General features: G+C 49.3%; 1 protein-coding gene across 1 annotated transcript in view; it reads left to right on the plus strand.

The window, feature by feature from the left end:
- Positions 1-562: 562 nt before the first annotated feature.
- The window catches only part of LOC138660106 (UDP-glucuronosyltransferase 3A1-like), a 28,483-nt gene continuing 13,234 nt past the window's right edge, over positions 563-15,811 (plus strand). Inside the window, exons 1-2 of the mRNA XM_069745954.1 lie at positions 563-689; positions 4,433-4,534. Coding sequence (XP_069602055.1) covers positions 596-689; positions 4,433-4,534 — 196 coding nt within the window. The 5' untranslated portion in view covers positions 563-595. The remainder of the gene's footprint in view (positions 690-4,432; positions 4,535-15,811) is intronic.

The following is a 15,811-nucleotide window of genomic DNA, read 5'->3' on the forward strand; positions in this document are numbered from 1 at the left end:
TTTTGGAATTTTTTTTCACCATTTAGATAAAATAGAACCTGGACATGTTTGGTGTCTGTGAACTCATATTGACCTGGAGAATCATAACGGCAGGTCAGTTTTAGTATTTGGTGAACATGGCTTAAAAAAAAAAAGAGTTGTGGAATTGCACTTTTTTTTTGCAATTTCACCGCACTTTTTTTCCCCAGCTTTCCAGTACACGACATGGTAAAACCAATGGTGTCGTTCAAAAATACAACTCTTCCCGCCAAAAAAAAAAACGTGCCCATAGTGATGGGAAAAATAAAAAAGTTATTGCTCTGGGAAGAAGGGGAGCGAAAACGAAAATGCAAAAGCTGAAACACTCCTCTTTTAAATGCGGCTCCATGTGTCCGTGAGATGGAGCGATATTTGAGGATCTGCGTCTGGAGATTGTGCCTGGACTGTCGTAGATGTTATTTCTCACATTTTGGCTTTTGCCCCAGTTAATGTTGTATTTCCACTCCTGGGAATATTTGCAGCCAGAGGGGCGTGGCTAACACTGGCCCCTCCCACATGACAACTGACTCTGGGCTCTCTCCAGACTCAGCAGATCAGTAGAAGAAGAAGAAGAGGAATGGCCGGGGAGCGGGGACGAGCTGTCATCCTGCTGCTTTTCTTCCAGGTTCCTCTTCTGCAGGCGGCCAGGATCCTCACAGTGTGCTTTCTTGGTGAGTCCTGACCCCAGCGTCCAGCTCTGCTACATCTCTTCCAGCTCTGCTACATCTCTTCCAGCTCTGCTACATCTCTTCCAGCTCTGCTACATCTCTGTGACTTGTGACCGCCTTCCCCTATACAAACCCCTAAGTTCATGCAAAGTCCATAAGATATCCTATTTGTGGCCGATGCAGCAGAGCTGAATGTGTTATTGACCTCTGCCTTTAGTTGTCGCTGTCCGTCTCAGATTTTGCGCGGAGTGACAGCACACGATAGACCGCTGCTCCGCTAAACCTGCCGTCACAGGGGGCCAGGGACCACCAATATAGAGGTCAGTGGGGTCCGTCAACTGGAGGTAACGGGCGATAAATGTGTGCAGTGGAAAAAAAAAAACACTTTAGGCCAATAGATATGTTACCTGCAGTCCTGTGTAAACCTGTAATGTGTCCGATGACAAACACAGCTCTGCTACATCTGTACAAGCATAAAAAATGGCAATCTCCAAACATATGGAGACTATAACCGCTGCTTCTATAAGGATGTAGCAGAGTTGAGTGACATGATAATGTTATTTATAGATTTACATGGGACTGCAAAATGGACATCAGGTTGTAAGTTCCTGATGCAACTATAGGGTCCTCGAAATGAGGTTCCAGCATAGAAATGTTAATCCTCCGCACCTCAGACCCTGCATTAGATGGAACACAGTACCTGTAAGTTTTGCTCACTGTTCCTTTTTCAATCTCTGTAAAAATAAAGTTCTACAAAGATTTTATGCTTCATTTGCCATTTTCCAAATCACCGATTGCTGTCAGCAAATGAGAACTCCATGTTTCCATTCACAGGCAGTAACCCTAAACAGAGCCGACAATGAGATACAATGCATCCAGTGCAGACAATGCTCTGTGAGCGAAACATCCCCAACTCCAGACTGATACAATGTATCCAGTGCAGACAATGCTCTGTGACTCCAGACTGATACATTGTATCCAGTGCAGACAATGCTCTGTGACTCCAGACTGATACAATGTATCCAGGGCAGGCAATGCTCTGTGACTCCAGACTGATACAATGTATCCAGTGCGGACAATGCTCTGTGACTCCAGACTGATACAATGTATCCAGTGCAGACAATGCTCTGTGACTCCAGACTGATACAATGTATCCAGTGCAGACAATGCTCTGTGACTCCAGACTGATACAATGTATCCAGTGCAGACAATGCTCTGTGACTCCAGACTGATACAATGTATCCAGTGCAGACAATGCTCTGTGGCTCCAGACTGATACAATGTATCCAGTGCGGACAATGCTCTGTGAGCGAAACATCCCCAACTCCAGACTGATACAATGTATCCAGTGCAGACAATGCTCTGTGAGCGAAACATCCCCTGTTGTGAATTCTGTGGTCAAGCTCCCTCCTGTGGTCATGAGTGGTACTTCGGCTGGTTCTGTCTATGTGCTTCCTCTGGTGGATGAGAGTGGTACTGCGGCTTCTGAGTTTCCTTCCTCGGGTGATGAGGTTAAGTCGTTAGGTGCTGCTCTATTTAACTCCACCTAGTTCTTTGTTCCTGGCCTCCAGTCAATGTTCTAGTATTGGTCTTGCTTCCTCCTGGATCGTTCTTGTGGCCTGGCTGCCCTGCATAAGCTAAGTTATGCTTGTGTTACTTTTGTTTGCTATATTTTCTGTCCAGCTTGCTATATTGGTTTTTCTTGCTTGCTGGAAGCTCTGGGACGCAGAGGGAGCACCTCCTTACCGTTAGTCGGTGCGGAGGGTCTTTTTGCGCCCTCTGCGTGGTTGTTTGTAGGTTTTTGTGTTGACCGCAAAGCTATCTTTCCTATCCTCGGTCTGTTCAGTAAGTCGGGCCTCACTTTGCTAAAATCTATTTCATCTCTGTGTTTGTATTTTCATCTTAACTCACAGTCATTATATGTGGGGGGCTGCCTTTTCCTTTGGGGAATTTCTCTGAGGCAAGGTAGGCTTATTTTTCTGTCTTCAGGGCTAGCTAGTTTCTCAGGCTGTGCCGAGTTGCATAGGGAGCGTTAGGCGCAATCCACGGCTACCTCTAGTGTGTGTTGGAGAGGATTAGGGATTGCGGTCAGCAGAGTTCCCACGTCTCAGAGCTCGTTTTATGTTAGTAACTATCAGGTCACTTTGTGTGCTCTTAACCACTAGGTCCATTGTGGTTCTGAATCACCTGTTCATAACAATCCCCAACTCCAGACTGATACATAGTATCCAGTGCAGACAATGCTCTGTGAGCGAAACATCCCCAACTCCAGACTGATACATAGTATCCAGTGCAGACAATGCTCTGTGAGCGAAACATCCCCAACTCCAGACTGATACATTGTATCCAGTGCAGACCATGCTCTGTGAGCGAAACATCCCCAACTCCAGACTGATACATTGTATCCAGTGCAGACCATGCTCTGTGAGCAAAACATCCCTAACTCCAGACTGATACATAGTATCCAGTGCAGACCATGCTCTGTGAGCGAAACATCCCCAACTCCAGACTGATACATTGTATCCAGTGCAGACCATGCTCTGTGAGCGAAACATCCCCAACTCCAGACTGATACATTGTATCCAGTGCAGACCATGCTCTGTGAGCGAAACATCCCCAACTCCAGACTGATACATTGTAACAAACCAGCAGAGATCCGTCCAGCTGCTGCTGATGTGTTCAGCTCACAGAGCATTGTCTGCACTGGATACAATTGTGTATGCTGAGCGCAGGGTTTCCGCCCTGACAGCAAACAGAGCTCTTGAAAATGGTGAATAATTCTAGAATATTCGACTAGTGGAGCCACTTTTTGGGATTTGCTGATGTCCTCCACATTGTGCTCAGGCTGCACCCGCATAGGGTCAGGCAGTGACAGCGAGTGACAGCTCGGCGCTCCCACCCGCAGGCTCTGGATATAGGCCACAAGTCACTATGAGCACAGGGCCTGCTGAAGCCCAAATAATAGCAGAGCACGCTACCTGCAGTCACGCACCCCTAAGAAGGTCCTAACCTCACCGTCCCCTCCCCCACTGCAGTCAGCCCACGGGTCTGGTTATCTTCTCAATATGGCCTGTGGACTGTGCCTCGAGTGGTCCCTAAAATTCACCAAATTACAAGCCCTCGTGGTTATTTTGAGTTGTCACTTTTAATACTTCCATTTATTTTACTCTGCAATGTAATGAAAAACAGAAAAAAATTCCGGTGAAAAAAAAAGGACACAATTCCATCAATGGTTTTTTTCTTTTTACATCATTCATTGTGTGTAACAACGACCGGCCAGCGTGACTCCCCCGGCCAATATGATGACTATGATACCACATTGTATCATTATTATCAGCCTTTTTTTTTAAAGAAAGTGCAGAAAATTTTTTTTGTAAAAATAAAACCATATTTCGTTTGTGTCGCCATTTTCTGAGTCCTGTACCTTTTGCGCTCTTCTGTTGGTGCAGCTGTGTAGCGGCTCACGTGTGTCCATCATGGCCTCCATTATCATCTGCTTAGATGAGACAACATAGAAAGAACAATACAGGAGCTGCAGGGGGCTCCGGATCCTGGGGGCCACATAGGAGAAGACCCCTACTAATGTAGTCGTGTGATACCCCGCAGAATGGAGGCAATAGTGGAGACCCTTCTGTACAGGTGCGGGGTCTCTACAGGTGAACCTGCTGTGTGCACACAAGAGAATATATAGACAGGGGATCTGGTCTGTCCAATAGATTTAGGAATTATTTCTGATGATATTTTAGGTGGAAGTCACTATCTGCTGATGGATGAGATCTCCCGGATCCTTCACAACAACGGCCACGAGGTCAGAATGTTCCTTCAATTCGGAGATGGCATGCTTCCAGGTCAGAATATCTTTCCATCTATGTATCCATCCATGATCTATATATCCATCCATCTATCTACAGTATGTATCCATCTATCTATGTATCCACCTATCTATGTATCCATCCATGTATCCATCTATCTATGTATCCATCCATCATCTATGTATCCATCCATCTATGTATTCATCTATCTACAGTATGTGTCCATCTATCTATGTATCCACCTATCTATGTATCCATCCATCTATGTATCCATCTATCTATGTATCCACCTATCTATGTATCCATCCATCTATGTATCCATCTATCTATGTATTCATCTATCTACAGTATGTGTCCATCTATCTGTGTATCCATCTATCTATGTATCCATCCATGATCTATATATCCATCCATCTATTATCTATCTACCTATCCATCCATCTATGTATCCATCCATCTATCTATCTATTATCTATGTATGCATCCATCATCTATTATCTATCAATCCATCCATCCATGTATCCATCCATCCATCTCTGTATCCATCCATCTATCTATTATCTATCCATCTCTGTATCCATCCATTTATCTATCTATCCATCCATCTATCTATCCATCCATCATCTATGTATCCATCCATCTACAGTGTGTATCCATCCATCTATCTATCAATGTAGGTATCCATCTATCTATCTATTTATCTATCTATCTATGTATCCATCCATCTACAGTGTGTATCCATCCATTTATATATCTATGTATGTATGTATCTATCTATCTATCCATCCATCATCTATGTATCTATCCATCCATGTATCCATCCATCCATCATCTATGTATCCATCTATATATGTATCTCTGTCCATCTATGTATCCTTCTGTCTATCCATCCATCTATGTATCCATCCATCATCTATGTATCCATCATCCATGTATCCATCTATATATGTATCCATCTATGTATCCATCCATCTGTCCATCCATCTATAGTATGTATCCTTCCATCTATTTATGTATCCATCCATCCATCTATCTATGTATCCATCCATCCATCTATCTATGTATCCATCCATCCATCTATCTATGTATCCATCCATCCATCCATCTATGTATCCATCCATCCATCTATCTATGTATCCATCCATCAATCCATCTATCTATGTATCCATCCATCATCTATGTATCCATCCATCTATCAATGTATGTATCCATCCATCCATCCATCCATGTATCCATCCATCATCTATGTATCCATCCATCCATCCATCTATGTATCCATCCATCTATCTATGTATCCATCCATCCATCCATCTATGTATCCTTCCATCTATTTATGTATCCATCTATCTATGTATCATTCCATCTATGTATCCATCTATCTACAGTATGTATTCATCCATCATCTATGTATCCATCCATCTATCTATCCATCTATGTATCCATCCATCCATCCATCCATCCATCCATTTCTATCTACTCTCTGTCTGAGAACCTATATACAGCAAGCTGCAAAAGTTTTAAGCAGGTGTTGAAAAAATGCTGCATAGCAAACATTATTTAAAAAATAGAAGTGTTAAAAATAAACTATTATCAATTAACAAAATGCAACATGACCGAACAAAATAGAGATGTAAATCCCATCAATATTTGGTGTCCGCCCCTTTGCCTTCATCAATACTTCTTGATATTTGCACACAGTCAGGGATTTTGTAGGATTACAGTCAGGTCTATGAGTGACCAGTTATACCAGACTGGTGAGAATGATCCTCATTTTCATATGTAGCGTAAAACACAGTCATTAACTGAAACAGGAACAGCTGTGTAGGAGATGAGCAACAGCTAGACTCTGTTACAAAGGTGAGGTTATAGAAGACCGATTCATGTCACAGGTCAGACACCGCGGCAAGACTGGTCACAGCATCAAGACACAAGGTAGTTATACTGCATCTGTAAGGTCTCTCCCAGGCATAGATTTCACAGCAGAATGGGGGGCAAGATTTGATGTCAAGATCTTCTGGAAAAAAAAACAAAACATGAAGAATGTTGAGAATGGTAAATGCAGTTATTGGCCAAGGAAACTTAGTGCAGCTGATGAAAGACACATCATGTTACTTCCCTATGAAATCAAAAGACATCCAGCAGTGCCATCAACTCAGAACTGGCAGCAACCAGTTGGATCCAGCTGCATCATGTAATGTCCGGAGAATTCTTACCAAAAGTAGTTTTCATGGAAGAAATGTATCCAAAAACCAGACCTTCCACATGAAAACAAAGCTACATGACCCAACTATATGCATGAAAACATGGGAACTGGGTGCAGCAGAATGGCAGCAGGTGCTCTGGACTGGTGGGTGAAATGTGAGATATTTGGTTGTAATAGAAGGCAGCTTCTTCACCGAAGGGCTGGAGAGCGGCACAATAATGGGGGTCTGCATGAGCACTGACACACGGTGGAGGGTCCCGCATATTTGGGGCTGCGTGTACGTACACTGATGAGGAAATGGGTAACAATGTTGTGAACTTTTGACTCTCAGGCTCCATGTCTCACCATCCACTACTGCTTCGAACGTGCGACCACCATCATTTTATAGACAACCATCATGGCTATCTCATACATAACTGTGACTTGCAGCTATTTGGCATATGATTAGTTATGCAGATTCTCCTCATGTCGCTACATTGTTACTGTTTTGCTCCTAAAAATCTAAATTTTCATTATTTTATTAATCCACTTTTGGCTTTTGTCACCGCCTGATTCCTTCTGGGCTGCTCTTGATCAGATTCATGCATGTGTCGACTGAAATCTGATCCCAGGTCTCTTCTACACGTTCCCCATGTTGGTGCACACTGGTCGCCTCACTTGGGTCTGTTTTCAGCTATTTCTTCACCTCTGCCCACAAGTGTTGGATTGGGTTGAGGTCTGGGGACTGTGGGGGACAATCCAGCACCTCTACTTCATTGGTGTTGACCCATTTCTTCTCCAATTTCACCGTATGCTTCTGGTCGTTGTCCTGCAGGAACATTATGTCATCCTTTGCATACCCATAGTACTCGAGTGTACGTAGTCACTCGTCTTGTAGGACACTCACATATAGCTCATCATTGAGACCACCATCGGTACTGGTCAAGTATCCAACGTCTATGGCTGTAAAACAACCTCATATCATCAGGCTTCCTCCACCAAACTTGACCTTTCCTTCACTTTCTTGATCCGTTAGCCCCTTTTTCCCCTGTTTTTACCTGACCCACCAGAGCCATCTATTGACTTTCATCTCATCGCTCCACATCACCCATTTCCAATCTTCTATCGTCCACTTTTCGTACTTGTTTGCAAACTCAAGCCGACGCTTCTTATGACGATATTGAAGTCGAGGCTTCTTCACCTTTCCAGACTTGTATGACATGGGGTTGTGTGGTCCTTGCATGGTCGTTCAAGATCTCACCATTATGAAGCCTCCACTGCCGTGTTTGTAGCTCCAGAGCTGATTGACCTGAGCCGACTTGTTGACTCCGATATTTTGCCCGGACGTTCACCTTTTTGTTTTTCAATGGATGGACTGACTTTAGTTGTCATTTTTTCTTGTCATGGTGCTCACATGATGCAGTTTGGTAATTTTCTTGGCCGAGAGACTTCTATCGATGAGCTGGATCATGCGGTTTCTCTTCTCTTGGGAAGTCTTCATGGTTTCACATTGATTCCAACCAATGACCTTTCTCTTGGGAATCAGCCTAATAACACACTCAGCTATTAGGGAAGAAAAAGATATTTCCACCACCGGGAGCAAAACCATAACAATGCAGTGACATGATGAGAATCCGCATAACTAATCATATGCTAAATAGCTGCAAGTCACCTTTACGTATGAGATAGCCAAGATGATTGTCTATAAAATTATGGCGGTCTCACGTTCAGCAGTAGTGGATGGTGAGATATGGAGCCCGAAAGTCAAAAGTTCAGAACATTGTTCCCCATTTGCTCATCAGTGTATAAACAGGGGTGTGGATGCAACGGCGCAGAAGATGAAGACACAGTGGTCACCAAAGATTATTTATTAATCTAACACAACAGTTTAGGTGATTAGGATACAGGATGAAGAAGGACTGACAAGTTATTGGAATGCAGTGAAGTATTTTACAATGGAATTGTATTGTATACCCCTCTTTGGGGGTGGGAGTTGCTATAACAATGAAAACTCTATTGTATAAGGCAATAAACAATAATGATGGATAATGGCGTCTCGGTCCTAATACCCTGGTCTACAGTGCGTCACAGTAAGTGTCATACTCTTCCCCGGTCGTTGCTTAGTCAGTATGTCGGCAGTAACAGTCTGAGCACAGGACCTAATGGGAGTCAGTGGTACTGTATCACTCTGTTAGGCCGCAAGTTCCTCATCCACTAGTAGCTTCAGGAATGCGTTTACTCCGGCCGCCTGGTTCCTGAAGCACAGCCCAAGTTCCCTCTGAACCCTAATTTACATCGCTGCCCTCTGAGGTCCCTTGATCGGCTTCTCCTCTCGGGTCGTCTCGATCCCTCTGGTTAGTCCTCTCTCACTCAGATCCCTTTTCCTGGATTCCTCTGGTCTCCTTTTTCTCTAGGATTGTCTCAATATCTCTGATCCCTCTTCATCAATTCCTCTGATCTTCTCTCTTTCTTGGGTCGTCTCGATCTCTCTGGTCGTCTCTCTCTCTCAGATCCCTCTTCCCCGATTCCTCTGATTGTCTCTCTTTCTCAGGTCGTCTCGATCCCTCTGGTCTCCTGTCTCAGATCCCTCTTCCCCGATTCCTCCTGTCAGCTCTCTTTCTTGGGTCGTCTCTATCCCCCGTTCGACTCTCTCTCTCAGATCCCTCTATCTTGATTCCTCCAATTGTCTCTCTTTTTCGGGTCATCTTGATCCCTCGGATCGGCCCTCTCTCACAGATCCCTCTTCCTTGATTCCTCCAATTGTCTCTCTTTTTCGGGTCGTCTTGATCCCTCTGATCGGCCATCTCTCTCAGATCTCTCTTCCCCAATTCCTCTTATCAGTCCTCTTTCTCGAGTCGTCTCTATCTCTCTGGTCGTCTCACTCTATCGGATCCCTCTTCATCGATTCCTCTTATTGTCTCTCTTTCTCAGGTCGTCTCGATCCCTCTGGTCGGCTGTCTCAGGTCTCTCCTCCACGATTCCTCCTGTCAGCTCTCTTTCTTGGGTCGTCTCTATCCCCCTTTCGACTCTCTCTCTCAGATCCCTCTTCTTTGATTCCTCCAATCGTCTCTCTTTTTCGGGTCATCTTAATCCCTCGGATCGGCCCTCTCTCACAGACCCCTCTTCCCCAATTCCTCTTATCAGTCCTCTTTCTCGGGTCGTCTCTATCTCTCTGGTCGTCTCACTCTCTTTGATCCCTCTTCATCGATTCCTCTGATAGTCTCACTTTCTCGGGCCGTCTCTATCTCTGATTGGCCCTCCCTCTCAGATCTCTCTTCAGCGATTCCTCTGATCGTCTCTCTTTCTGGGGTCATCTCGATCCCTCTGGTCGTCCCGCTCTCTAATGGATCCATCTTCCCCGATTCCTCTTATCGTCCCCTTTCTTGGGTCGTCTCTATCCCTCTGGTCGTCTCTCTGTCGGATCCCTCTTCATCAGTTCCTCTGATTGTCTCTCTTTCTCAGGTCGTATCGATACCTCTGATCGTCCCTCTCTCGGATCCCTTTTCTTTGATTCCTCTGGCCGGCCCTCTCTCGGATCCCTCTTCTCACTCAAGGCTGAAGTTTAAATTCACAGGTCTGTCCTGTGCTGATAGTTGTGGATTTAGGCCTACTTCCATACGTCTTTCCTGATACAGGTTCAGCCATCGACTCTTTCCCTTCTCTGCTCCCTTTTGGTTCCTTCCCAGGAACCCATGCCTATTTTATGGTTCCCGCTTGATCTTTTTTGTTCCTGGTGTTACAATCTCTGGCCAGTAGGTGGCGATGTTTGTTTATTTAAAATTCACTGACCACTCAGGCTACTTTCACACTGTCGTTTTTTTTAATACGTCGCAATGCGTCGTTTAGGGGAAAAAACGCATCCTGCAAAGTTGTTTGCAGGATGCGTTTTTGCCCCATAGAGTAACATTACCGACGCATTGCGACGTATTGACACACGTCGCAACCGTCGTGCGACGGTTGCGCCGTGTTTTGGTGGACTGCCGGGAGCAAAAAACGTTAAATGTAAAGTTTTTTGCAGCCGACGGACCGCTTTTTCCGACCGCGCATGCGCGGCCGGTACTCCGCCCCCACCTCCCCGCACCTCACAATGGAGCAGCGGATGCGCTGGAGAAATGCATCCGCTGAACCCGTTGTGCGGCGCATCAAACGCTAGCGTCGGAATCTCGGCCCGACGCAATGTGACGGGCCGAATCCGACGCTAGTGTGAAAGTAGCCTTAGCTACAGAAGTCCTTAAAGGGAATCTCGCTCTGGTCCGGAAGTCTTGCCATGCAAGGGGGCATAGAACGTAATGAAAACACACAACTAGTCACACTCATATCCACGCCCCAACCACACCCATTTAGCATTGCTGATCACACTGTTTCATCTATATACATAATTGTCTGTCCTTCTGTCACGGATATTCATTGATTGGGGCCTCTGTCTATCATGGAAATCCAAGTCGCTGATTGGTCGCCGCAAAACAGCCACGACCAATCAGCGACGGGCACAGTCAGGAAGAAAATGGTCGCTCCGCTCCCCGCAGTCAGTGTCCCCGGTGCTCCGCTCCCCGCAGTCAGTGTCCCCGGCGCTCCACTCCCCGCAGTCAGTGTCCCCGGCGCTCCACTCCCCGCAGTCAGTGTCCCCGGCGCTCCGCTCCCCGCAGTCAGTGTCCCCGGCGCTCCGCTCCCCGCAGTCAGTGTCTCCGGCGCTCCGCTCCCCGCAGTCAGTGTCCCCGGCGCTCCGCTACATGCTCCCCGCAGTCAGTGTCCCCAACGCTCCGCTCCCCGCAGTCAGTGTCTCCGGCGCTCCGCTCCCCGCAGTCAGTGTCCCCGGCGCTCCGCTACATGCTCCCCGCAGTCAGTGTCCCCGACGCTCCGCTCCCCGCAGTCAGTGTCCCCGGCGCTCCGCTACATGCTCCCCGCAGTCAGTGTCCCCGACGCTCCGCTCCCCGCAGTCAGTGTCCCCGGCGCTCCGCTACATGCTCCCCGCAGTCAGTGTCCCCGACGCTCCGCTCCCCGCAGTCAGTGTCTCCGGCGCTCCGCTACATGCTCCCCGCAGTCAGTGTCCCCGACGCTCCGCTCCCCGCAGTCAGTGTCTCCGGCGCTCCGCTCCCCGCAGTCAGTGTCCCCGGCGCTCCGCTACATGCTCCCCGCAGTCAGTGTCCCCGACGCTCCACTCCCCGCAGTCAGTGTCTCCGGCGCTCCGCTCCCCGCAGTCAGTGTCCCCGGCGCTCCGCTACATGCTCCCCGCAGTCAGTGTCCCCGACGCTCCGCTCCCCGCAGTCAGTGTCTCCGGCGCTCCGCTCCCCGCAGTCAGTGTCCCCGGCGCTCTGCTACATGCTCCCCGCAGTCAGTGTCCCCGACGCTCCGCTCCCCGCAGTCAGTGTCTCCGGCGCTCCGCTCCCCGCAGTCAGTGTCCCCGGCGCTCCGCTACATGCTCCCCGCAGTCAGTGTCCCCGACGCTCCGCTCCCCGCAGTCAGTGTCCCCGACGCTCCGCTCCCCGCAGTCAGTGTCCCCGGCGCTCCGCTACATGCTCCCCGCAGTCAGTGTCCCCGACGCTCCGCTCCCCGCAGTCAGTGTCTCCGGCGCTCCGCTCCCCGCAGTCAGTGTCCCCGGCGCTCCGCTACATGCTCCCCGCAGTCAGTGTCCCCGACGCTCCGCTCCCCGCAGTCAGTGTCTCCGGCGCTCCGCTACATGCTCCCCGCAGTCAGTGTCCCCGACGCTCCGCTCCCCGCAGTCAGTGTCTCCGGCGCTCCGCTCCCCGCAGTCAGTGTCCCCGGCGCTCCGCTACATGCTCCCCGCAGTCAGTGTCCCCGACGCTCCGCTCCCCGCAGTCAGTGTCTCCGGCGCTCTGCTCCCCGCAGTCAGTGTCCCCGGCGCTCCGCTACATGCTCCCCGCAGTCAGTGTCCCCGACGCTCCGCTCCCCGCAGTCAGTGTCTCCGGCGCTCCGCTCCCCGCAGTCAGTGTCCCCGGCGCTCCGCTACATGCTCCCCGCAGTCAGTGTCCCCGACGCTCCGCTCCCCGCAGTCAGTGTCTCCGGCGCTCCGCTCCCCGCAGTCAGTGTCCCCGGCGCTCCGCTACATGCTCCCCGCAGTCAGTGTCCCCGACGCTCCGCTCCCCGCAGTCAGTGTCTCCGGCGCTCCGCTCCCCGCAGTCAGCGTCCCCGGCGCTCCGCTACATGCTCCCCGCAGTCAGTGTCCCCGACGCTCCGCTCCCCGCAGTCAGTGTCTCCGGCGCTCCGCTCCCCGCAGTCAGTGTCCCCGGCGCTCCGCTCCCCGCAGTCAGGGTCCCCGGCGCTCCGCTCCCCGCAGTCAGTGTCCCCGGCGCTCCGCTCCCCGCAGTCAGTGTCCCCGGCGCTCCGCTACATGCTCCCCACAGTCAGTATCCCTGGCGCTCCGCTCCCCGCAGTCAGTGTCCCCGGCGCTCCGCTCCCCGCAGTCAGTGTCCCCGGCGCTCCGCTATATGCTCCCCGCAGTCAGTGTCCCCGGCGCTCCGCTCCCCGCAGTCAGTGTCCCCGGCGCTCCGCTCCCCACAGTCAGTGTCCCCGGCGCTCCGCTCCCCGCAGTCAGTGTCCCCGGCGCTCCGCTATATGCTCCCCGCAGTCAGTATCCCCGGCGCTCCGCTCTCCGCAGTCAGTGTCCCCGGCGCCCGCTCCATACTCCCCTCCGGTCACCGCTAACACAGGGTTAATGCCGGCGGTAACGGACCGCGGCATGGGTAACGCATTCCGTTACCGCCGCTATTAATCCTGTGTGTCCCCAACCTTTTACTATTGATGCTGGCTATGCAGCATCAATAGTAAAAGAAAGTAATGTTAAAAATAGTAAAAAAAACAAAAAACCTCCTATACTCACCCTCCGTTGTCCGCTGAGCCGCTCGCGCCTGCCACCATCTTCCTTTCCCAGCGATGCTTTGCGAAATTACCCAGAAGACCTAGCGGTCTCGCGAGACCGCTAAGTCATATGGGTAATCTCACAAAGCATCCGGGGAACGCAAGATGGCGGCAGCCGCGCGCCCATCTGCACAGTGGATCCCAGGAAGCGGAGAGACGGGACGCTGAGGAGCAGTGACCAGAATGGTGAGTATGTTAAACTACAAGGGGCCCTCGGATCGTTAGGTGAGTATGTTTATTTTTTATTTTTTTAACCTGTGACATACGTGGCTCGGTAATATAGCACATCACTGGGCAATATCCTACGTGGCTCTGTGCTGTACACTACAAGTCTGGGCAATATACTACGTCACTGGGCAATATACTACGTGGCTGGACAATATACTACGTGGCTTGGCAATATACTACATGGCTCTGTGCTGTACACTATGTAGCTGGGCAATATACTACGTAAATGGCCAATATACTACGTAACTGGGCAATATACTACGTGGCTGGGCAATATACTACATGACTGGGCAATATACTACGTGACTGGGCAATATACTACGTCACTGGGCAATATACTACGTGACTGGCCAATATACTACGTGACTGGGCAATATACTACGTGGCTGGGCAATATACTACGTGGCTGGGCAATATACTACGTGACTGGCCAATATACTACGTGACTGGGCAATATACTACGTGACTGGGCAATATACTATATGGCTGGCCAATATACTACGTAACTGGGCAATATACTATGTGGCTGGGCAATATACTACGTGACTGGGCAATATACTACGTCACTGGGCAATATACTACGTCACTGGGCAATATACTACGTCACTGGGCAATATACTACGTCACTGGGCAATATACTACGTCACTGGGCAATATACTACGTGGCTGGGCAATATACTACGTGACTGGGCAATATACTACGTGACTGGGCAATATACTACGTGACTGGACAATATACTACGTGACTGGGCAATATACTACGTCACTGGGCAATATACTACGTGACTGGGCAATATACTACGTGACTGGGCAATATACTACGTAACTGGGCAATATACTACGTGACTGGGCAATATACTACGTGGCTGGGCAATATACTACGTAACTGGGCAATATACTACGTGACTGGGCAATATACTACGTGGCTGGGCAATATACTACGTGGCTGGGCAATATACTACGTGGCTGGGCAATATACTACGTGGCTGGGCAATATACTACGTCGCTGGGCAATATACTACGTCGCTGGGCAATATACTACGTCGCTGGGCAATATACTACGTCACTGGGCAATATACTACGTGACTGGGCAATATACTACGTGGCTGCGCAATATACTACGTGACCTGGCAATATACTACGTGGCTGGGCAATATACTACGTGGCTGGGCAATATACTACGTGGGCATGCATATTCTAGAATACCCGATGCGTTAGAATCGGGCCACCATCTAGTGAACAATAATTCTAAACAAAAAAATATGGCCACACAGTGCTCCATACTGTATAATGGCCACACATGATGTTTTGTACAGTATAATGGCCCCATATGATGTTGCGTACAGTATAATGGCCACACATAGTTACCCCACCCCCATCATTAAGTTTTCCCCAACCCCCATCATTGCCTCCTCCATCACCACACACACACACCTCTCTCCACGCTCCCTCGCAACAGCCGGCAGTTCCTCTCCCACGGCGCTGACTGCTCACGTCGCTGTAGCTCCGGTACGCCACTGATAAAGACCTCTCCGTGTCTCCTGTGCCAGTCAGTGTCAGAGCGAGGAGCAATATCTGCTCTGATCCGACACAGCTAACGATCGCACAAGCAGTTTAAAGCGGTGGCACATTTGGTCTGAGGCCATGCAAGAAAAGAAGGATCCTGGCTCGGATAGCGGGACAGAGTCTCAAAATTGGGACTGTCCCGTTGGATCCAGGATGGCTCCACTCCATACACCTTGTACACACACCACACACTGCACTTCGTACACCTCATACACACATGGCTCTGCTCCGTACACACACGGCTCTGCTCCGTACACCTCATACAGGCACTTGGCTCCTCTCCATACACCTCATGCACAAATGGCTGTGTAACATCCACACTGTAAACCCCTCCTGACCCCACACATAAACTTACCCTCATCCAGCACAGCAATCCTGCATACACGGAGGACCCTGATCATGTGACCCACTGACTCCTCCCCTCATGTGACCTCATCACAGGTCCTGTACGCGAAGAGCAG

This window comes from Ranitomeya imitator, chromosome 1, assembly GCF_032444005.1.
Source record: "Ranitomeya imitator isolate aRanImi1 chromosome 1, aRanImi1.pri, whole genome shotgun sequence".
Lineage (NCBI taxonomy): Eukaryota > Metazoa > Chordata > Amphibia > Anura > Dendrobatidae > Ranitomeya > Ranitomeya imitator.